Here is a 23,976-nt window from a genome sequence, read left to right as displayed (position 1 = left end):
TATTTCTGTGGTATGTCATAATATCTCCTTTTTCATTTCTGATTGAAAACATAAAATTCATAGACCACTAGCTAGATTAACCAAGAAAAAAGAAAATAAATAAGCTCAAAGAACCAACTTTTCATTTTGTTGATCTTTTGCTTTTTTTTTTTATGGTCTCAATTTTGATCTCTTAGTTCTGCTCTGATTATTGTTATTGCTTTTCTTCTGCTATCTTTGGGTTTGGTTTGTTCTTATTTTTCTAGCTCCTTGAGGTGCAATATTTGGTTATTATTTTGTGATCTTTCAATCTTCGAAATAGGCACTTAACACTATAAACTCCCCTCTTAGCACCGTTTTCGCTATGTCCCAGAGGTTTTGATAATTTGTGTCATTAATTTCATTCATTTCAAAAATTTTTTTAATTTCCATCTTGAGTTAATCATTTACCCAAAGATTATTCAGGAGCAGACTAATTTCCATGTATCTGTATAGTTTTGAGTGTTCCTCTTGGAATTGATTTCTAGTTTTATTCCACTGTATTCTGAGAAGATACTTGTTAGATTTCGATTTTTTTAAATTTATTGAGACTTGTTTTGTGGCCTAACATATGGTCTATCTTGGAAAATATTCCATGCACTGATGAGAAGAGTGTATATCTACAATTATTGAGTAGAATGTTCTGCAAATGTCTGTTAGGTCCATTTGTTCTAGAGTCCAGTTTTAGTTCTTTGTTGATTTACTGCCTTGATGATCTGTCCAGTATTGTCAATGTTTTAAATCCCTCACTATTACTATACTGTTGTCTCTTTTCTTAGGTCCAGTAGTATTTGTTTTATGAATCTGGATGCTCGGGTGTTGGGTGCATATATATTTAAGATGTTTATATCTTCTTATTGAACTGATTGATCCGTTTATCATTATATAAGGGCCTTTGTCTTTTTTTTTTTTTTTTTTAACTGTTGTTGATTTAAAGTCTTTTTTTAAATCTGGTATCAGTATAGCTAGCCTGCTTCCTTTGACTGCCATTAGTATGGAATATTTTTCCACTCCTTTATCTTAAAGTCTACAAAAATCTTTACCAGTTAACTGATTATCTCAAATGTAGCAGAGATTTAGATTTTTTTATTCATTCCACCAATTTGTATCTTTTAAGTGAGGCATTTAGTTTGTTTACATACAAAGTTAATATGTGAAGTTCTGTTCCTATCATAATGTTAATTTTTACCTAACTGCTTTGTATTCTCAATTGTGAAACTGTTTTTATAGGACCTGTGAGTTTTAATGTTTCATGGGTTTTTATGATGGCAAGTATTGACCTTTCATTTCCATGTTTAGAACTCCCTTGAGTATTTCTTACAGGACCAGTCTAGTGGTGACAAATTCCCTTAGCATTTGCTTATCTGGGAAAGACTTTATTTCCTTGGTCATAGGAACTCATAGCCTTTGCGTGGTGGCTTTCTGAAACGCTGATGGTAGTAGAGACGTACTGGGCATGTGAGCAGCCCCACTATCTTCTGGGGGACTGCAACTGTGGAGGTCTTAGGAAACTTACCTCCTTCTCTAGCACTATGGCCTTCTGACAGCACTATTACATTAAGTAGTACATTTCAACCTTCAGGGCCAGTAGGTGGCACTTACAGGTAAGAGCCAGATGCCACAGAAGCCAGTGGGGTATGTGTTTGAACTTTGTTTACTGGGTATCTACTCTCTTTTGTCTCAGGAGATGGACTAGTCTGTGGAATGCCTGGTGCCCTAAGTTCCCTGCTCAGCCCCAGATGGAGGGACAAAACTGTGTGGGGCTGGACCATCAAGCTTGTCCATAGATACCCCAAAGATAAGGACAGTCTCCAGGCCTGACTTGGGTGATGGAGAGGTGGGGGGTCTAGGACTCCTGGTGAATTGCATTGAAGTTTCCATAGTGGTCTTGGGGGAACACTGTACCAGCTCCACATCTTGGGCTGGCAGGAACACAATCTGCTTCTCTATCATGACCGTGTCCCATTAATTAAGACACCGTCATCTATCTCCAGGCCCCAATGTTGCTTGCTGAGAGTAGCAAAAAATGCCTCCCTCTCTCTGCCTAAACGGTTTTGAGGCAGAACCTCTTTCCTCAACCCAAAAAAGACAGCTTTGTGGCTTGCCTGTTCTCTCTGGAGAACACTGCTGTTCTGTGTAGAGAGGCAGAGGAACCCTGCCTTTTGATGCATCCAGGTGAGTACAAGCTGTGGTGTTGCTGGCAATTTGGCTTGGCCCGACCTCAAATCCCTGGAGGAGTGTTCAGGTGCCAGAAGTGGTGGACTAGGTTAGGTAATCCCCAATCCCCAATCCCCTAGACAGTGTACCCAAGTCCTGTGGGTACCAGACCAGGACTGAGCTGGCAAACTCGTCCTCAGGCCTCCCTGTGATAGGGAGAGGCAGGGTGATCCCTTGGTCGCTGGTAGAATGCTCAAGCGGGGGCAGAGAGTGGGTGTGGTACAGGCCTAACACCAGGGAGGGTGGGTCCTGTCAGTGGGATTAGTGGGTGGCAGTACAGAGCATGTAGGATGCAGACCTCTGGAGACTGGCTCCTAGAATGGTACTACCAGGCTGCAGCTGGCATGCCCAGGTAGGGACAGGGTGGTGGTGCCTCAGGCCTACCACCAGGGAGGGTGGGCTCCTCTCAGTAGAGGCAGGCCACTGTGGGGTGCATGATCTCCTCGTACCTCTTTCCCTAAGCAGCAGTAGTGGTCTCTGTCCTTGGGGTGGACAAAAACACCTGGATTCCCAGCTTGCTCCTGGCCTGGTGGGGCAATGATGGGGGCTCAAACTGCTGGGGCTGGGCTCCCAGAATGGCTGCGGGCCTCAGCAGGAATATTCAGGTCGGGGAAGGGCAGTTGTTTCATGAACTTGCCACCAGGGAGGGCAGCTTCCTCTCAGTAAAGGCAAACTGCTGTGGGGCTTGCACCTGCCTCCCTCAGCAGTGGCAGTGGTATCTGTCCTAGGGGCATATGAAAGTGCTCAGCTTCCCCGCTCCCTGCTCCCTCAGTGGCCCTGCTGCTGTAGCAACAATGGTGGAGTCCCCTGAGCAGGACAGAGACCTCTAGGATCTGGGCTGTCTGAATAACGCAGGGCTCAAAAGCCTCTGTGACTGCATGTGAGTTTGAGGAATGCTTCCGCGCACTCTCTAGGCAGCTCCTTGCATTAGTCTGGGGGCCGGAGAAGGCCTAAGGGTTCCCTATAGCTAGGATTTTAAAAGTCCCTGGCAAGAGTGTGGAACCCCAGGGATCTCTCACTCACGCTTTCCCCACATCAGGGAGCTTCTCCCATTTTTCCTTCTATCCCGGCTGAGCAGGGTGTGTAACTTCCCACTCCTCTGCTTTCCCAATTCCTGTCACGTCCCTGTTGAATTCCGGTGTTCTCTCTTAGACTATCTATTTGAAATGTGAATATCCACTCACTAATTTTGATTGCTCTCTGTGGGAGAGGTGTACACTAGTTTTGTCTAGTTGTATCCAGCCATCTTGAACTGGGGCCCCTATACCTCTTGAATGTTGATTGTTTTGCACATTTAACTTAAATATTTAAAAAAACAAGATATAAAGTTTCCTTACTTTGTCAGCAAAATGTTGGATGATGAAAGCTTTGTTTGACAGACGAGGCTTTTCAAAGAGAGCACATTTGTTCAAATGTGTGTTGTACAATTTTTGGGCCCAAGTGTCATCTGTACCCTTAGGCATCTGCATTTAGGGAAAAAAGAAAGAAAGAAAACAAGGTGAATACTCAAAGCCTGATAATGCATCGGCTACAAAGAGACCATTTTTTGGAATTACCTAAGAACATTTATATTCAATTTAGGAACTCATTCCTTCCAAATTTCTTTCTTACAGGCCCCAAACCAATTACTAATGAAGAGTATGACTGAGACTTTTCCATGGTGATCCAGTCCAATCTTTGAGCAACTCAATGTCTCTATTCCAGGAATCATCAAATAAACATTTGATCTGCTTTTAAAACAATGAAAACCTCACCAACCTATGATAAGATAAAACACCATGGCTATTGTGTATGTTCTTAAAATTCTGATAAATAAAGGTAACATTTACACATAGTGAAATATTTATAAAATTCAGAAAGGTATAAAATAGAGAATGGTTTCCGCTTGCCATTTCCTCCAACTTCATTATCTATTCCTTTCTTTTAAGGTGTGCACATGAATGGGAGCATACTATGTACTCCCAGCACTTTTTTCTTCTTCTTAATAATAGCATTCTCTTATTTATGGCCGCTAGGTTGTTAATGATTTTTTATTATGACAACTGTCACAGCTTTCTTCTTACGTGTATATATATATGTATATATATATGTATGTATACTCCTTGTATACTTTTGCAAGTACATTCATAGGCTGAACTCTCAGCACTTCTGCTCCTGGGCGAAAAGGTATATGTATTTACAATTATGATAGATGGTGTCAAATTTCCTATAAAATATGTTGTAGGAATTCATGCCCTTCATCAAGGGTATATGTGCAACATTCATTTAGTACTGCAAATGAAAGGTGTCAAGTTTAAACTCATCTATTTGTTGTTTTGAGACAAGGTCCCACTGTATTGCCCAGGCTCGAGTGCAGTGGATCCATCATAGCTCACTTAGCCTTGAACTCCTGGGCTCAAGCAATCCTCTTGCTTTAGCGTCCCAAGTAGCTGGTACTACAGGTGAGCACCACCATACCCTGTGAATTTTCTTTTTTATTTTTAAAAAATATTTTGTAGAGACAAGGTCTCGGTATGTTGCCCAGGCTAGTCTCAAACTCCTGGCCTCAAGTGATCCTACTGCCTCAGTCTCCCAAAATTTGTGATTATAGGGATAAGCCACCACGCCCAGCCTTAAAATTGCCTATTTGATGGGCAATAAGCAGTATACCATTTTTGCTTTGCTTTGCATTTTTTTAATCTCAAGTGAGGCTGAGCACCTTCGCATTACATGCATCCTTAATGTGGTAGAATGTCTGGATGCTTAGGAGGATCAACCTGTGGTCAGTTGTAACTTATTGCACATAAACTAAAAGGAAATTTAGAGAAAGGATAAGTTTGCCTAAGATCACTCAGTTAGTAGTAAAGCTGGGGATTCAGTATTTTTCCCAAAATGCTGCATCTTCAAATATTAAAGCATCCTTGTCATATGTCCGTAATAAAAAACAACTATTAATCAAAACAGTTCTTTTTCTCAATTTCCTGCATGTCTTTAAATAAATTCTATCACTGAACAAAAAGTACTACATATAAGCAAATTAATAACAAATGCAGCTAAAATTGGTAGTAACTGTATCTAATGCCAAATTTTCACAGATTTTTAGAATCAGCTGAGAAGAGAAGGGAAATTCTCCTAGTTTCACTTGTAATTAGAATGCCTAGAGACTAGCATCCCTTCAGAATGAAAGTTAGCGTGACTCATGTCCCTGTTGTTGCCACAATGGCATCTCATGATATACTGATGAATTTCTGCTTAAACCCACTTATCTGCTGACCTGGATACACCTGTTTTGATAGACTACATACCCCAGAAAATCATATTTACCTTGCATTCCTCATCCAGCAAATCTAGAATGCCCAGTTTAGATTCTATAAGATTAATACAAGGCTGATTATCATAAAAATCTATGAGTGTCCATGGAATTTGTTCCTTCATATATTCTTCTTGTTCTAATTTGAAGACATGCTGAAATGAAAAAGAAAAAGCAATCATTACTTGATCATTATAATAAAGAATATAGTCAAAAAGCAATATTTATAAGAAACACTAAGATGATATCAACATAGTTTGAGATAGTTCATGGCTTCCAGCAACAACGACCTCATGGGAGAAGCATGATTTACACAGAGAACGCAAATAAAAGCCACAGACAGTAAAACCTCAGCCACACAGGATTCTTGGTGAACAAGTAAATCCAGGTATGTAAATGTTTTAAATAGCTGATAAAGGGGCCAGGCATGGTGACTTAGGCATGTAATCCCGGCACTTTGGGAGGCCAAGGTGGGAGGATCACTTGAGGCCAGGAGTTTGAGACCAGCCTAGGTAACATGGCAAGACTCCATCTCTACAAAACATTTAAAAATTAGCCAGGCATGGTGTTGCATGCCTGTAGTCCCAGCTATACTCAGGAGCCTGAGGTGGGAGGATTGCTTAATCCCAGGAGTTTGAGGCTGTAGTGAGCTATGATAGTGACACTGCACTCCAGCCTGGGTGACAGAGTGAGACTCCGTCTCAAAATTTGATAATGGTTGGTCTTTTGTGTCTGCCTTGATTATTCTCTACAGTCAGGGAATCTATGACTCACATTTCTGGATTCTACATCCTATTCTGCAAGCAGCTGCAACCACTACCAGTCCATTGTTGTTTCTGCTAAAGACTTCAGCCGCCATCCTCACCATTGCTTCTCATCTCCATTCACTTATTTAAGCAAAAATATGTATTGACTATATACTATGAGCCAGTCACGGCACATGGTCAGCAACATAGATGTGGGCAATGCCCTCATGGAGTTTGGAGACGAGAGGGAGAGGCAGACAGAAATAATTACAAGCTATAATAATATTATAAAGGAAAGTAATGTGAATTATGGGAATAAGAGTCCTCCTCTAGTTTGGATATAGGCTGGTCAGGGTAGGCTTCCCTGGGGAAGCCTGTGTAACCTGAGCTCTGAAGATGAATGGGAGCCAAACTAGCCCAAATGGGAAGGGCAATCCAACCACTGCTCAGCTCCTGCTTCAAGGCACTGCCCAGCCAGTGCGGTTGACACCACAACTTCTAGTCTCTACAGATGCTAATGACCACCACTTTCCTTTACTTGTCTCTTTTGTCTCCTTTGGTTTTCTTGCACATATTACTGTTTTTCTAGGAAGAGGAGCCTTTTGTGGCTATAATCAGACAACCCATATAGGACCTCATGCCCCATGAAACTTATGTGCTACCAGATTTCCGATGCGTACTCTCCTCATGCAGCTGGAACTTTTCCACTTTATACTAGACTTACTGTAATATCACTCTTGGCTCATTAGCAGTGTTTGCAGTCTAACCTGCTATAATACGCTTTAGTAGAAAAACGTCATCCGTATGAATATTTATGTCATGCTAGTTAGAAAGAAAATTTCTTCTGTTCTTTTGATTAATGAGAAGGCAAATAGGGCACCATATGTCAGCAGGATGCCCTGACTGATGGTACCAATATCTTCCAAAAACAATTAGCTCTGTCATTTTTTAAAATTTCATTAATTTATATGCAGTCTCCACACTGATAACAAAAGCACTGTTTTTGACTTTACAAATAGAGCTTATTTCTCACACAATCTCTATATCTAGTTTGGAAAGCCCATGGGGTCTCAAAAATTTTGGATGCTCAATGGTCAAAGAATATGGGCATAAGGTTCAATATGGCAAGAGATCCTTGGTCAATACAGCAAAGGTTCCAAGAAGTAAACATGCCTATCACAGTGCTTCTCATGCCAATTCCCCCGACCTACAGCCCCGGAGCAGGGAGCAGCCCTATGCAGCCATGTTCTTTACTGTGAGACCCCACATACCAGTCACAGCTGACTAAACCAGTGTGGGTACACGAGGGCACTCTATGGCCAGAGATCGCTGATGAAAAAAATGAACTGGGTTAATCAGATTCTCCCTCTTCCTCTCTCTCAGGTATCCGAATTGGGAAACAAGGAAATAATTAGGCAATTAGCAATGGGAGCTGACGCTGAAAGAAGCCAAAATGAATGGGAGCTAAGCAAATTAAGAGGATGGGAAGAGCATTCCAACCACTGCTGAATTCACAGGTAGTTTGAAGTGAGCGAGGAAGCAGAAACCTTCAGGCAGAGAAAATATATATCGACTAGAAGGAAAGAATATGTCATCTGATAGTGAGAGGGAGGGGAGCAGTTGTGCAGAGAAGCAAAGAAGCAGTATGGGGATAGGGAAGTGTGTGTGAAGACAGAGAGAAAGAAAAACAGGTGGATAGAGACAGGAAGCAGGAAAGAGAAGGAAAAACAAGAGACCGAAACACAGATGCAGAGACAGTGAGGCCCCTGAGAAACAAACTAGCCAGTTCCTAAAGTGGCTGGCTAGGTTCCTCATATTTCCAGTCACTTCATACTGAAATATACCAGAAAAGTGTGGAAGGCTGTGGCGTTGATTAAAATATTAAGAAATTCAGAAAAACCTTGAGAAATGATAATGCTCAGTTTGGTTTCTGATAGGTTTTTATAACATTCCTTACACAGAGGTGAAATATACACCGATCATATTATGGAAACAGTTGTAAGTCTAAGATTTTAAGAGCACCTCTATATTATTTCACTGTGATAAGCAGCTTAATTTGCATAAACAAAGATGGTTCAAGTTTTTTCAAAGCATATACAATATTTTAAAAAAATCAAGCAATCTAAAAGGTTTTATAATGACAACCAGCAATCCCATCTCTCTCCAACCCCAGTCTCACTCCCTAGAGGCAATCATTTTTAATGCCCTTAGCTATTGCTTCTGATGTTTACCTACATATTTTTAAGGAATATGCTTATCAGCTACTTTCTCCTTTTACTTCTTCTCTTTTTTATGTTATTTATTCCACATACAATCATTCCCAGTACTTTCTGATTTCAATTTGAAAGATTATCTATTGATTTTGTGATAAATGAGACTAAATTTACACATATCACCTTCCCCACTGCCCCTCTGTTATTGTCCCAATATTACCATTTTCAGATCCTCTTTTGGTTTTTATTGACTTTGAAACTTTGTCTTTAAATTTCTATTTTTCATTCATCAACTATAAATCATGCCACTTGACCTCTCTCTTCATAAGATGAGGATATTAAAGGCACCTTTCCTGCCCTTCAGCTCTCTTCTATCTTTCAATTCCTATGGGTGACTCATTTTTAATATCTTCTTCCACCAATACTACTAACTATCCTCAATCTTTCACTTAGAACTGTGCCTAGCACATGATGAGCACTTGACATATCCCAATTCATTTAATCTATAAAACAGTAGGAACGATTATTATCTCCATTTTACACCTGAGGAAGCTAAGACCCAGAGAAGTCAATTAACTTGCCCAAGGTTTCCTGGAAACCAATACAGAGCAGATTCCAACCCAGGCAGTTCACCTCTGGAGTCTGTGTCTTTTACTATTACAGTCTGCTGCGCCTTATTTTTAAGCACCTGCAAATCTTCCATCATGATAATTTTCTAATATATTTAATATTACTGCTTCATGAGAGCTACTCTCAAAATATTCCCATTGCCATTGTCTCAGTGAATGTCTCTGGCTGTTGAAAAGAGAATATGTAAAGTTCTGATTTTTAGTTCTGACATCTTGCTAATACAGCAAACAGGAGTTAAGATAGTCCTAACTCCACAGAATAACAAACTGAAGGATATCCCTAGCCTCAAACGTTCATACTCCCAATGCTACTACCTAACACACTTCCTGCTTCTCTCAATTTATTTACTTTAAATTTTCATAATTATCAGACAGCAATCCAAAGATGGCCTTGAATTCCACCTGGACCATAAAAAGTTTTTCTAACATTGCATCATTTTATGAATCATCAGTTCCTTGGCAATTTAGCTTTTCTAAACCCCATGACATAATTATAATTCACAACTTCATTTCAGGAACCAGGCTTTAGACAAAGAGTAGGAACTCAAGAGAATAATTTATAGTGGAATATTATTCAAGGAAGAAAATTCTTACCATATTGAATTGTTGCTGTAGTTTTTCATTTGCATAATTTATGCAAAACTGTTCAAAACTATTTATCTCAAATGTTTCAAATCTGTGATAGCAAAAAATAACATAGGAAGGGAAGAAAAGGAACAAAAAGTTTTTTAAAAATATACAACACGTGCACATTAGGAAGAAAGAAATGGGAAATCCCCCAACATTGTGAATCTTTCTACATCAGTGAAGACAAAGGTTTTTTTTTTTTTTAATTTTTAAATTTATTTTATTATTTTTATAGATTTAGGGTATACAAGTGCAGTTTTGTTACATGGATATATTTAGTAGTGATGAAGTCTGCGCTTTTTGTGTAACCATCACCCTAACAGTGTATGTAGTACCCATTGGGTAATTTCTCATCCCACACCCTCCGCCCCAAGTCTCCAATGTCTAATATTCACTCTTTATGTCCATATGTACATATTACTTAGCTCCCACTTATAAGTGAGAACATGTGGTATTTGACTTTCTGTTTCTGAACCATTTCACTTAAGGTAATGCCTCCAGTTTCATCCATGTTGCTGCAAGAGACATGACTTCATTCCTTTTTATGGCTGAGTAGTATTCCATGGTTATACACCACATTTTCTTTATCCACTCATCCACTGATGGACACTTAAGTTGATTTCATAGAAGATAAAGGTTTACAAGTCAGCAACATGGAATATGTACCCAGCAGGTGAGGATCAGCCAAGCACAGAGAGGTTTTTTTTTAAAGGCCCCATCATGCAGAGATGTTCAACACTACAAGTTTTAGAGGTCTCATCTACCCCCAATGGGGATAACAGAATTATGATAAAGCCACATACATAGAAGGGAAATAAAAATAGAGATCTCATAGGTTCTTTCAAAAAGCTGAACCAGAAAATGAAAAATTAGGTACCAAACAAGCACAAATGTGCAAGAAAGGTTTTACCAGTTAAAGAAAGGTACGCAGGGAAGGCAAACTAGCAAATTAAATTAGATACTTAGAAATTCAGTGATAATTTACCACATGACAGCCTGAAAACCAATAATTCCACCTGCTAGCTTAGTAAATTAGCTCCAGATTTGAACTATTTTTTTTTTAGTTAAATTTTAAGCAACGTGGACTTGTATCATCATTAAGTTACTCTTCAATTGTCATAGGCAGGGTTTCCCTTCTCTTTACTAGTAGGAGACAGAATCTAATACCCACTTAGAGTTACTAGGTACGTCCCAGAAGGAAATGCTCTCTGGCAGACCAGTAAGCTAAATATACTTACCCATAAATGTCAAGTACACCAATAAAAGAGTGCTGTTTGACAGCAGAATGGAGGGCCTGATTGACATGATCTACAATCCAGTTAAAGAGCTTGGCATAGATGTGCTTGGCCAAAGCATCACGGGCATTGGTGGCCTGCAGCTTGGAGATGGGCTTGATGTATGTCTCCGTGGCAGTAGCCAGCTTCCGATGGCAGAGCCAGTGACACATCTCCTCATAGTCCACACCCATGAGGTCACAGAAAATGGTGAGAGGTTCATGCTTGGGCTATAAAAGAGAATGGGTTATTTCCTATGACCAGATAAATCAAATAAGAATTTCCTGGAAAATGTTAACAAACAGTTAACAAATAAAACTCAGCAATTTCTTTGTTATAATAAACACCAAGATCACTCAAAGTGGATTAGCGATAACAACCACATTCATTCATCAAACCAGCATCTAGGTGGCATTTTGCAATCTCTTCTAGGACTCTTTTCAAAAATTACCTCTTCCTTTGACTCTTTATAGTATTTGTTTATATCTCTCTTAGGAAGCCTTCATTCAGTCAATCAGAAAATCAGTCAGCTAGTCAACAAACATTTACTGAGTGCCTATTACGTGTCAGAAAATAAAAACAGACATGGTCTCTGCCCTCCTAGAGTCACTAGGAGAAATGGATATTAATCAAATTATTGCTCCCTGAAACACAGACTGCCACAAAGAAGGACACTATGCTCAGAGTCCATGAGAGAGGAGTGTGCTCTATCCAGGCAGGCAGGAGAAAGTTGCCTTCAGAAATAGAACAGAGAACTAAAGGAACTGAAGGTAATAACTGGGTGAAAGAGGAAGGAAGGGGTTTTCCAAGCCCAGGAAACAGCTGTAAAAAGTTCTGTGGTGGAAGGGAAACCATCAGTAGGAGGAATGGAAACTGAGTGAGGGAGAAAATGCGTAAGATGAAGCCACAGAGACAGGCAGAAACTACACCATGGCTGGTCTTTATCCTTAGAGCAGTGGGAGGGCACTGCAGGGTTTTAAACTTGGGAGTTATTTATGGGACTTCTTAGATTAGAATCTCTTCAGTGACTTACATATCCCTGTATTCCCTAGAATGTCTTTCATAAGCTTTGCATGAGTAGGTGTTCAATAAATACTTGTTTAATTTAATCCATGTTAGTGAATTTTATTTTTCAACATCTTCACTGATATGTATTAATATCTATTAAATCGGATAACATTCCTGGGGGATAGGCAGGGTGAACATTGTCGTCTCTAATTGATAAATGAGGAAATAGAATCCAAGAGAACAAATAGCTTGTTAAAAATCACATGGCCAATTGATGTCAGAGTTGCCATGAGATCCTGGGTCTCCTGACTCTCTCATCCCTGACCCTTCTCCCTTAAACAGCTCTTCCTTCTTCATCCCCCTTCCTCCCAAGTAATCACTTCAGACACAAATCAGCACCGCTGTTAACAGCCTGGCTCAATTTCTTTAAATAAGCCGCTATGTATATACATTTTAAATGTATTATATATATGTATATATGATTTGACATTATTGAGAAGTAGACCAGCACTTTGGAAACATATTCTATTTGAAAGTTGTTACCATAGTGTTCTATTAGATCAAGATTATTAACCATTTGGTCCAAATTTTCTATAACTTTACTCATTTTGGGACTACTTTACCTACAAAAATTGAGAAAAGTTGATAATTTCCCACTATGATAGATTTGTCTATTTGTTCCTGTGGTTTCTGGTGATTTTTGTTTATATATTTTGAAGCTATGTCATTAAGTGCATACAAGTTTAGAACTATCACATCTTCCTGGTGAATAAAATGTTTTATCATTACAAAGTGACTCTGTTTCCCTCTAGTACTGCTTTTGGCCTCAAAATCTATATTGTTCAATATCGATATATAATAGCTCTGCCAGTTTTGTTCTAGCTAGTATGGTTTGTCTTTTCTAAACCTTTTATTTTCAAACATTCTGTACCTCTATGTTTTAAGAATACTTCTTTCAAAAGTGCATATTTGAATTTTTTAACCAGTCTAATAATCCATGTCTTTTTTTTTTTTTTTTTTTTTTGGAGACAGAGTGTCGCTTTGTTGCCCTGGCTAGAGTGAGTGCCGTGGCGTCAGCCTAGCTCACAGCAACCTCAAACTCCTGGGCTTAAGCGATCCTACTGCCTCAGCCTCCCGAGTAGCTGGGACTACAGGCATGTGCCACCATGCCCGGCTAATTTTTTTCTATATATATTTTAGTTGGCCAGATAATTTCTTTCTATTTTTAGTAGAGACGGGGTCTCGCTCTTGCTCAGGCTGGTCTCGAACTCCTGAATCCATGTCTTTTAATTGGAGCATTTAGTCCATTTTTAATTATCTATCTGTAGTGCTTTTATTTGTCCCACCTTTTCTAAGTTTCTTTTTCTACCCCTTTCTTGCTATATTTGGAATTTTTTCAGTTCATTTTCCTCTCTATTAGTTTGAAAGGTTTACTTTCTGTTACTATTTTTATTTATTTATTTTTTTTTTATTTTATTTTTTATTTTTTTATTTTTTTATTTTTTGAGACAGAGTCTCACTCTGTTGCCCGGGCTAGAGTGAGTGCCGTGGCGTCAGCCTAGCTCACAGCAACCTCAAACTCCTGGGCTCAAGCGATCCTCCTGTCTCAGCCTCCCAAGTAGCTGGGACTACAGGCATGCACCACCATGCCCGGCTAATTTTTTCTATATATATTTTTAGCTGTCCATATAATTTCTTTCTATTTTTAGTAGAGATGGGGTCTCGCTCTTACTCAGGCTGGTCTCGAACTCCTGAGCTCAAATGATCCGCCCACCTCGGCCTCCCAGAGAGCTAGGATTACAGGCGTGAGCCACCGCGCCCGGCCTCTGTTACTATTTTTATAATAGAAGCATTAACTTACATAATTAACAAAATGTAATTAAGTACCACTAACTCCAAATACCCTATCCCAATCTATGTGCTTTGTTATCTAATACTTTAGTTTTATCTTTTTGCAGGAGGTGGGGGAGCTGACAATTCACTTTATTTTTTTTAACTTCTTATTTTTAACTAATTTAAACTATGAGAAAAGTTAAATATTTGTTTTTCTCTTCTCTTTCACTCTTTTATATACATACACATACACATTATTTTTTCAGAATCTTTTGACAGTCAATTGCAAACACAATGCCCCTTTTGTCCTAAATATTTCAGTGTACATTTCCTAAAAACTAAGGACATTATCTTACATAACCACAGTATAATGAACAAAATCAGAAAATTAGCAACAAAACAACCCCATTATCTAACTTGCACATCTAATTCAATTTTTTCCAATTGGCCTACTAATGTCCTCTGTGGAAAAGGAAAAAATTTTTAAGGTCCAGGAAAAAATCCAGGATCATGCATTAAATTTAGTTATCATGTCTCATTAGTCTCATTTAATATGAACAGTTCACGCCTTTCTGTCTTTCATAACCTTGACAATTTTGAAGAGTCCCTCAATTTGGGTCTGTTGATGTTGCCTCATGATTAGATTTGGGTTATACCTTTGATGCTGCACTCTCCGTGGTACATCATATCAGAAGTTATGTGATATTCATTGGTCCCATTACCGGTAATGTCAATTGTGATCACATGGTTAAGGGAATGTCTGCCAGGTTTCTCTACTATAAAGATAACTATCTTTCCCTTTGTAATTAATACATGTCTTGTGGGGAATTCTGCCTTTTCCCAGCACAATACACTATTCATTATTTTATTATTTTTTTTTAAGAGATGGAGTCTCATTCTATCCCCCAGGCTGGAGCATAGTGGTGCCGCTGTAGATCACTGCAGCCTTGAACTTCTGGGCTCAAGCAATCCTTGTGCCTTACCCTCCTGAGTAGCGGGGACTACGGGCACATGTCAACATGCATGGCTAATTTTTCTTACTTTAGAGACAGGGTCTAACTGTGTTGCCCCAGCTAGTCATGAGCCCTGACCTCAAGCAAGCCTTCCACCTGAGCCTCCCAAGTCACTGGGATTACAGTCATGAGCCACCATCCCTGGTACTACTCATTATTATCATAATTATTATTTTGATTAATCAAATTTTATCTACATTTGATCACATTTTATTAGTTTATTTCATCATTTCTCTTTGAATCTTAGATTTTCTATCTTTTTTGTTGCCTAAACTATATCCTTTAGTATTTCGTTTAGTGAGGGCCTATTGGTAACCGATTCTCACAAGTTTTTGTTTGAAAATGCTTCTATTTTTCCCTCATTCTAGAAAGATATTTTAACTGGATATACAATTCTAACTAAATAGTTTCTACTCTAAGTATACTGAAGATACTATCCCATATGCTGTTACTGGCTATCCCATATACTGTTACTGATACTATCCCATTACTGTTACTGATACTATCCTGTATACTGTTTTCTGGCTCCTACTGTTGCACCTGAGAAGTGAACTATCAGATTAATTGGTATTTCTTCAAGGAAAATCTGTCTTACCTCTGTTTTAAGATTTTTCTGTATTTGGTATCATTATGATGTGCTTAGGGGTGGATTTGTTTCTATTTATCCTAACTGGGATTTTTTGGACTTTCTAAATCTATGATTTAGTTATTTTCATAAGTTCTAAAGTTTCTTAGTAATTATCTCTTTGAATATTATGTCTGCCTCATTCTCTCTCTTCTCTCTTTTAGGAATTCTCATCAGATTAAAATCAGTCTTTAGTACTTTGTCCTTCATCTCTCTTAACTATCTCTGGTCCTATCTTGCATTCTGGATAATTTCTTCACATCTATCTTCTATTCTAGCTCATCTGTTTTCTCTTTAATTGTGTCAAATCTGCTGTTAACTTCTTTTTGGCCTTATTAGTAGGTTATAGTCCTGTGTTTTGTTGTTGTTTCTCCTAGCTCCTTCTATTTTGTTTTATTGTAGGACTTGTAATTTTTTACTATGAGCCAATATTTCCTTTTTTTTAATTTCAAAAATTAAGGAGGTACAAATGTTTTTGATACATGGATACCTTGCATAATGCTTAATTAAGCTGGGGCTTTTAGTGTGCCCGTCACCAGAATAGTGTTCATTGTACCTGATAGGTACGTTTTTACCGTTCACCCCACCGCCACCCTTCCCCTTTCTTGGGTTCCAATGTCCTTTACATCTCTTTGTGACTATCTATGCCCATCATTTAGCAGTGAGCCAATATTTCCTGTAACTTTTCCCATTGAGGCCTAGAATGAAGGTTGAGCCTCCAAAGTAGATTTGCATTTGCTTCTGTCAGGCACTCAGCTCACTACCAGCCCAGCATCAATTTAAGCTTAGTTTTTTGTATGTAGCTTTTTGGGACCTTCTAGGAACTATGAAATCAGGCTGGGAACATGTGTGAGGGTTAGTTTGTTGTTAGAAATTTTTAGGAAACACTTAGCACCAAGTGTGGGTCAGATTAACTTTTCTTAATATTCTTGGAGTAAGTTGCAGGCAAGTTTATGACTAGTTCCCCATGTACGATCTCAGCTTAGGGAGGGGTTCTCCTTTGTGGTACTCTTTTTATAGTCCCGTGCTTTGCTGCTGTCTTCTGCACCCCATTTGGCTATGAAAACCAAACCTCAAAGTCATTAAGTTCAGCAAGTGTCCTCAAGGTGGGGCAGAACTATCAAAAACAAATGTTTTACCGGTAACATTGAAAGCTCATTTAATCTCCACCTACCCCAAATAGTGAAACTGAAGTACTTATAGTTATCATCAAATCAACAAACTGCTGATTAGAAAAAAACAATCACAGAATTCTAAGAAGAACTTGATAGACGTAACCTCTAGACAAGTCTCATAAGGTATAAGTACTCTTCCTTCAAGAAAACAACTTCTATACATCTGAAATAGGAAACAGTACACTGAAATTTTAGGGAAGACTCACAGTGAAATGATATACTTTTTAACATTAATGATGACTTCCCTGATCAGGAGAATCCTGACATTTGGGGAAAGTTTACATGGGCAAAGATGGTGATGCAGAAATCAATGAGTTTATTTTTTAAAAATGCATCCTATACACCAATGTTCAGAGTAGCATTAATTAATAATAATCAAAAGGTAAAATGACTCAAAAATCCATTAAGTAACCAATGGATAAACAAAATATAGTATCTCCATATAGTGGACTATTATTCAGACATAAAAAGGAATAAATCACTGATACATGCTACAACATGAATGGATTTTAAAAGAAGACAGTCACAAGAATACTTATGATTCAATTTACACGAAATGTCCAGAATAGGCAAATCTATAGCAGAAAATAGATTCATGGTTTTGCTGAAACCATGGGGCCTGGGAGAATGAGGGCATAAGGAAGCAATAAGTAAAGGGTACTGGGTTTCTTTGTGAGGTAATGAAAATATTTTAAACTGATTATGGTAATGGTTGCACATATCTGTGAATATACTAAAAACCATTTAATTGTTCACTTTAAATAAGTATACTATGTAAATTATATCTCAACAAAGCTGTTTTTAAAAAGGCTAGTGATATTACATTAGAAAAAAATCAAGGTTTAAATCAGAATCATCATTTTGTGTTCAAAAAAATGCCATTAGGAGAAGAGGTTGGGTGGGGAGGGAATCATGCATCTAAAATTAAGATCTATTGCTTAGGAAAATTACACATCAACTATCCATAAAGGAATCCATGAGGATCAAGCTTTCTGTTAACCAAACTCCCTGCTTATCTAGATCTTGGCCCTTTGACTAATAGATAAATATTGAATAGAGTTTCTCTTCAAATCATAAAGTCATTTATTTGATATTATGCTTCACACATCCTATGTAGAACAAAACTACTACATACAGAAAAGGCAGGGAATAGATTCTTTTCTTATAGGAGTAGATAATCTGTTTTTACAAAAGGGGCTATAGATCCAAAAAAGGCAACCAAGAATAAGTTGAATAAAAACCATCTAAATTAAGGCCTTAAGAATACTAAAATAAATAGTATGGCACCATCCACAAGGATCTGAAATCCTAGTGGGTAAAGGCAAGCAAGAGAGACCTTTACAGAACAATGTGATTTGAGCTACTATAAGGGAAAGGAGAAGGAGGAGCATATATCTAAGAAGAGATGCTACCAGATCTGCACATTAGAAGTGCCTAAGAGCTAGCCAGGGAAGAAGAGCCATCAACTTATCCCAGCAGAGAGAATCTGAGCTAAGGCAGGAGTGAGAGGCAGCTTGGCATGGAAATGGCTGGAGTGTGAAGTGTGAGAAGTGGTGAGAGAGGAGCTGAATAGGAAGTCAGGGGCCGATCATGATGGGCCTCCCATGTCATGCCAAATAAGGTGTTGGGCCTGTTCCTGGAGGCAGTGGGAGTCCTGAAGGATTTAAGCAGGAGCATGATATATTCCTTCATAGCTCTAATTTCTATGAGTTTCTGATCTTGTAGAGCCATGTATATCATAGTCACTAATTTCATCTATCTATCCATCTCTCTGTCTCTCACATACATACATACACACACACATACACACAATATCACTGTGTACCACAGATTAGAATCCGTATTTCTTTATTCTCAGTTCATGCTTCTCCTTTGGATAATATACCTCTTTGATAATTATCTTTCTGATAATGTTAATAGAGAGACAAACTATATTGCTACTATAAAGCATCTACAAAACTAAAACGCAATTAAACTGCCATCCCACTAAGCTTGTTCTGAACTTACAGGTATTGTGCAGCTGTCTGAATCTCGAGATGTAAATCCAACATTGCCTAAGTGAAGAATGCCAGCAAGTATTCGGAAAATTCCCATTTGATAAGATTCACTAATTCCTGAAACAATAGATCAAATGAACAAGTGATTAATTTCAGGACAGCAACTAAAAAATTATAGCAGACAATTTTAAGTCTATTGTTAATTCTTAAATATTGCCAAATGTTATGCTCATGATAATGTGTCATAGCTAACAACAGTACTTTGACCCTTGTTGACAATAACACATTAGGCAGCCTGGCTGTTGACTGTGACTAATCTGGGCTCGATGCCTGTGTCTGGCACTGACCTACCAACTCACATGGACAGGTAACCTCACCCTTCTATTCCTCCATTTTCTCATTTGAGATACAGGAATAATAGTAAATACTTCAAAGGGTGTTTGTGAGGATTAAATGAAATAATGCACATAACATATTTAATACACTATGTGACAAATGGTAAGTACTAAGCAAATTATCGTCATTTCCACACATTGGACTTAAGTATTTTCTTAATATTGTTACCATTTCTCACTACTCCAAATGAAAGGTTGTTTTAAGTCAGATTATTTAATTACTTCTTTTAACTACACACCAAGTGGAAGTCAAAGATATTCCAAGATTAGAAGTGTTCAGGCTGGTATTGTGCCCCAGCCTGATGAGTGAGTGTCCAAACACAGCATTACAGCATTAGAGCAGAACCTGAAGGACAAGGCAAGATGAGAAGGCAGGATGGTCTTTGGCTTTTATCAGATTTGGCTTCATTTTTTAATAAGGTAACAATTTCCAGAATATTAGATATACGCAAATAGAAGTAGTAAAATTATTTCCAGATACGTAATCTTACACAGTATAACTGAGAGTTGGCCTCATAATGAATGTTTTTGTCATCTTTGACATTATGGCTTTTTTAAATTCACAATTTTCTATTTATGGATTTAGCCCTAAAAGTAATGCAGTGTTTTTCAAATTTTAATATGCATATGGATCACTAATAGATCTTGTTAAACTACAGAGTCTGATTCAGTAGGTTTGAGAAAGGGTCTAAAGACTGTGCATGTCTAGTAAGCCCCGTGGTCCTGATTAGCAATGCTTTTAAGTTAAATTAAGTCACCGGAGGGTAATCCTCAAAATATCGACATAGCATTTTAGAGTTATTTATATCCTGAGGTATTAAAAAAATTTTGCTTTTGAAAGTTGTAGACTATAGTTCTAAAGATTAATTTATTCACACGTAGACACAACATTTTTTAAATCCTAGAAACAAGATAATGATATCTGAGCTGTTTCAAAAGTGTTAGAATAAACTACATGTAACACAATGTGCTGTTACCATGCCAACTCAGCCACATTTCCCGGCTACAAAAAGCCAACTGACACCCCCCAACCCCAAACTAAACAAAAAACCCAAATCAAACCTACAAAATGTGAACTTGTACAGGAACTCATTTCATTTAGTTTTAGGATTGAGATTTTATAAAAATTTAAGAGTTACAGATAGTCCTTCCTCCCCTGATGGCTCGAATATGGTTTTTTAAACACCTTTATTGAAGGCTAATTTACATACTTTCCACTCAAGTGGGCAATTCAATGATTTTTAGTAAATTTAAAAAGTTGTGCAACCATTACTATAATCTAATTTTAGAATAGTTTCGTCACCACAAAAAGACACTTTGTGCCCATTTGCTGTCTAAATATGTTATGTATAGAATGCTAAATATCCCAGCCATACTTATCATTAATACAAAGATGACCCAATATTCTAAATAAAGGTTGCTAGAGTCAAAAAGCTACCCTCATAAGAGCTCAAGAATAAAATTACATTACCTAGCAAAGTGCAGGCCTGCCTGGTGTGTGCCATCTCCTTTGCATCATCCACTCCTTCAATCATAGGACTGCCTCCCTGCATCGTGTAATGGAAGTTATCTGCATTTTCTGCAATGAAGAAAAATAAAAGTTTTTTGGCCCATGAAAAAGCCTTGACTTCTCTTATGTACACTCTGAATTAAAAGTAGTGATAGCACAGTTAAGTGTACAAGGTCTGGAGTTTGGCAGCCTGTGTTTTTAATTATATTTTAATAGAAAACAAAATTAAATATTGGAGTGAAATGTTTACAGTTTATTTATCTTAATCGGTGAAATGAATAGTCCTTTCCTAAAGGTTTTATTCCAGTCTACATGTTAGAATAATTTCTTCAAACACTTTATTCCCTTCATCAGAAACCCTTACAGGCCTCCATCAGATAAACTCCTTTAATTTTTTTTCTTTTAATCAAGGCAACTTTCAGACATACACAAAAGTAGAAAGACTAATATAGTGAACCCCTATATACTTAGTCATCACCTATCTTAAACAAGATCTTAAACACTCATCTTAAATCATTTCAAGGCCAATCCTGCTCCATTTATACAGTTACTCACTCTGTCCCTACTCCCCCATTTATCCATAAATACTTCAGTATGAGATAAGCTCCTTCTTAACAAGTAAGTTTAGGAACTCAGAAATTAACAGAAAACAATACTAGCACAATATATCTAGTGTCATATTCATACCTAATCGCAGCATTTTAAATTCAGGTAACTTTGCTGAGGCACAAAGCTGATAGAAGATATGGTAGTTTCTCTCCTCTTCTGCCTTTGAAATGAGAAGAGTTGTCAATTATAGCACTTTAAAACTCAAAAAATTCTATCATAAAATAAAATTTTAATATTTAATTATCTTGGAGAAATAAATTGACCTTTCCCAAATTTACTTATACTTATTTACAATTATTAAAAGCTATGATTTGTAGTCTATATGCATATATGTCAGTATGTATGTGTTGGTCATGCTGAACATAAAATATCTGACAACAATGCTTTTTGAACTAGTGAACAGCTTGACATATGGCCACAGTCATAAGATATCAGTGCTTCTGGAGAAAGTTAAAACCATTTTTTTTACAATACTCAATACTATTTTCTAATGGAACCTCTTAGATTCCTGGTCTTCCTAACACTTTGAAAAAGAATAATCCCATCTTTGTCGTATTTTAGAGAGAACCATCTACCGTGGTTATTTGTAAAAAAATCCATAAATGCAACTACATCCTCCATATTATTTTAGTTTATATATTTTAAAATCAATAACTATTTTATAAAATAAAAAGTAAATTAGGTACAATTCTAAGGTCATTCTTTAGTATTTCCTAAGAGTTTTTTCCCATACATATATATATATATATATATATAAAAATTATAATTGCAATAATAATTGTTCACATAAAACCAAACCCTAATATTCTGTCATCATTTCCTTGAATTCTGCTGTATATTCAGTTGGTTAAGAACAGTATTATTAAGGCCAAGGTCAGGTTTGATGCCCAAAAGGGACTGATGTCTGGATGAGAAAACCTATTACCGGGAAAGAAGACACTGAACAAATTACCATGTATCAATGATCACGAGCATGATTACATAAGAGATCAAGTGGTTCAGTACACAGAAACTAGAAAAGCAGGAGGGTCTGCAGAAATGGTTGGTCATTTTTGTACATGAAGAATAGTATCAAGTATGTTTTTTTCTGACTGTATGATTCATTTTGACATACCAAACATCCTCAATATTCTACAACCCTGGGGACTAGAAGCAGCTAGAATTGCTTCAACATCTTTTAACAAGACAATAAGGATTAGGCCTTACCATTTTGTATTAAGCACTACTAGCCTTTGTTCACCAGAATGACCAAGGACTGTCTTTTTTACTCACTAACTCACTTACCTATCAATCAAATCTCTCTATTATTTCAATTCAATCCTCTCTTAGATCTATGTATGTCTCACCCATTCTTTCTTCTGGCTACTAAACTAGATGCTTTTTTAAAAAAAAAAAACCTATAGAAATATCCATGGGTGTAGTAACACTGCTCTGTGTGTACCCAGATATTAGAACAATAGACTACTGCTTTACTATACAAATCAAGTATCATATTTTAAGGAGGCCAAAAATCAAGCATAATCCAAAGTCAAAGCCAAGGTAGCTATAGCCTGCCCAACTCACGACTCTTGCCACGTCCCAGATGTTTCCAAAGCCATAACAGAGTCGGGCAATGGAAATTGTGGGCACTGCTACATGGCAGTGCCAAGGGTGTTTGAACCTCAATGCAGTGAGCATCCAGTTAAGGGCCTACTGGAAACCCCAGATCTCACAGCATGAGTCATGCAGTGGGTCAACAGGAGCCCTATACTGGGAGTTTTCCACTGATAAATCCATACTCCCTTAGCATACCTGTAAATATATGCCTGCCAGTGTCGTAAATATATAGTGTTTCCCACTTTCAGGTCAAAAAGGACCAAGAGCATATGTGTGAATGCAAATCCTACACAGATGTGACCGAGTGTGTTTTATGATAGAAATTCATGAGTGGGTTGTGAAGATTTTTTAACCCTCTCTATCCTATGTGATAGGTACGTGTTGTAAACAATAATATAATCTAAGAAAGGAGAAGAAAGGAAAGAGGACAAGGATAATTTCTTTTTCTTGAGCTGAGTTCAAACTATAATTCGTCAAAGGCATAGGCCAATACTTTCCCTATCATTTGGAAATATATGAGAAACAAGGCTAAACTCATAGCACCTCTTCTTAACTAAGCTTTTTTACAAGGATCTGCAGGAAAGAGCCTAAACCATTAAACCTAAAAGTGCCTAGTCCCAAAGACTATTAGTGTAAGGAGTATCTGTCTGCCTGTAACGGGCATCATTTTACATGCTTCAGTCCAAGTGTGGTTTGTAGTAGTATTGTCACAAGATGCCTAAGAGTATCTGGAAAGAAAATGCAAACCAGCAAGTATGGGCTGTGCAATTACACAGCCATCTAACCCAAGTATATATGTGTACATGCCCAGCTTACCTGGAACACCACTCTGGATTTCTCTAAAAGGTAAGTTCTCATATTGGCACCAATGATTCGGTATCTCTTATCAAAGCCAATCTCAATATACTTCCCAAAACGGCTGCTATTATCATTCCTAGTTGTTTTAGCATTTCCAATTGACTAAGAAGCAAGAGAAAAAATAAGATTTTAGAAGTGCAACTCATAACATAACATTTACAGAGTTTGGTCAGGGAAAGAAAGGACAAAGTAGAACACAACTCTTTAACTGATTCTTTTAGTTTTAGCCAGTCGTGGTAGCTCATCCTTGTAATCTTAGCACTCTGGGAGGCTGCAGCAGGAGGACTGCCTGAGGCCAGAAGTTCAACACCAGCCTGAGTGACAGAGGAAGACCCTGTCTCTTA

The 23,976-nt window shown here is 37.8% G+C and overlaps 1 protein-coding gene across 1 annotated transcript in view; it reads right to left on the bottom strand.

Moving 5' to 3' along the window:
- MYO5A (myosin VA) overlaps positions 1 to 23,976 on the bottom strand; it is a 195,255-nt gene that overhangs the window by 79,465 nt on the left and 91,814 nt on the right. The window contains exons 6-13 of the mRNA XM_069459699.1: positions 23,591 to 23,734; positions 21,257 to 21,338; positions 20,531 to 20,638; positions 18,675 to 18,781; positions 10,978 to 11,243; positions 9,707 to 9,788; positions 5,539 to 5,679; positions 3,573 to 3,698 (exon numbers count right to left, since the gene is read on the bottom strand). Of these exons, the coding sequence (XP_069315800.1) occupies positions 3,573 to 3,698; positions 5,539 to 5,679; positions 9,707 to 9,788; positions 10,978 to 11,243; positions 18,675 to 18,781; positions 20,531 to 20,638; positions 21,257 to 21,338; positions 23,591 to 23,734 (1,056 nt within the window). The remainder of the gene's footprint in view (positions 1 to 3,572; positions 3,699 to 5,538; positions 5,680 to 9,706; positions 9,789 to 10,977; positions 11,244 to 18,674; positions 18,782 to 20,530; positions 20,639 to 21,256; positions 21,339 to 23,590; positions 23,735 to 23,976) is intronic.

This window comes from Eulemur rufifrons, chromosome 2, assembly GCF_041146395.1.
Source record: "Eulemur rufifrons isolate Redbay chromosome 2, OSU_ERuf_1, whole genome shotgun sequence".
NCBI lineage: Eukaryota > Metazoa > Chordata > Mammalia > Primates > Lemuridae > Eulemur > Eulemur rufifrons.
The sequence above is the reverse complement of the archived record's forward strand: the minus strand, read 5'-3'. Positions and strand labels throughout refer to the sequence as shown.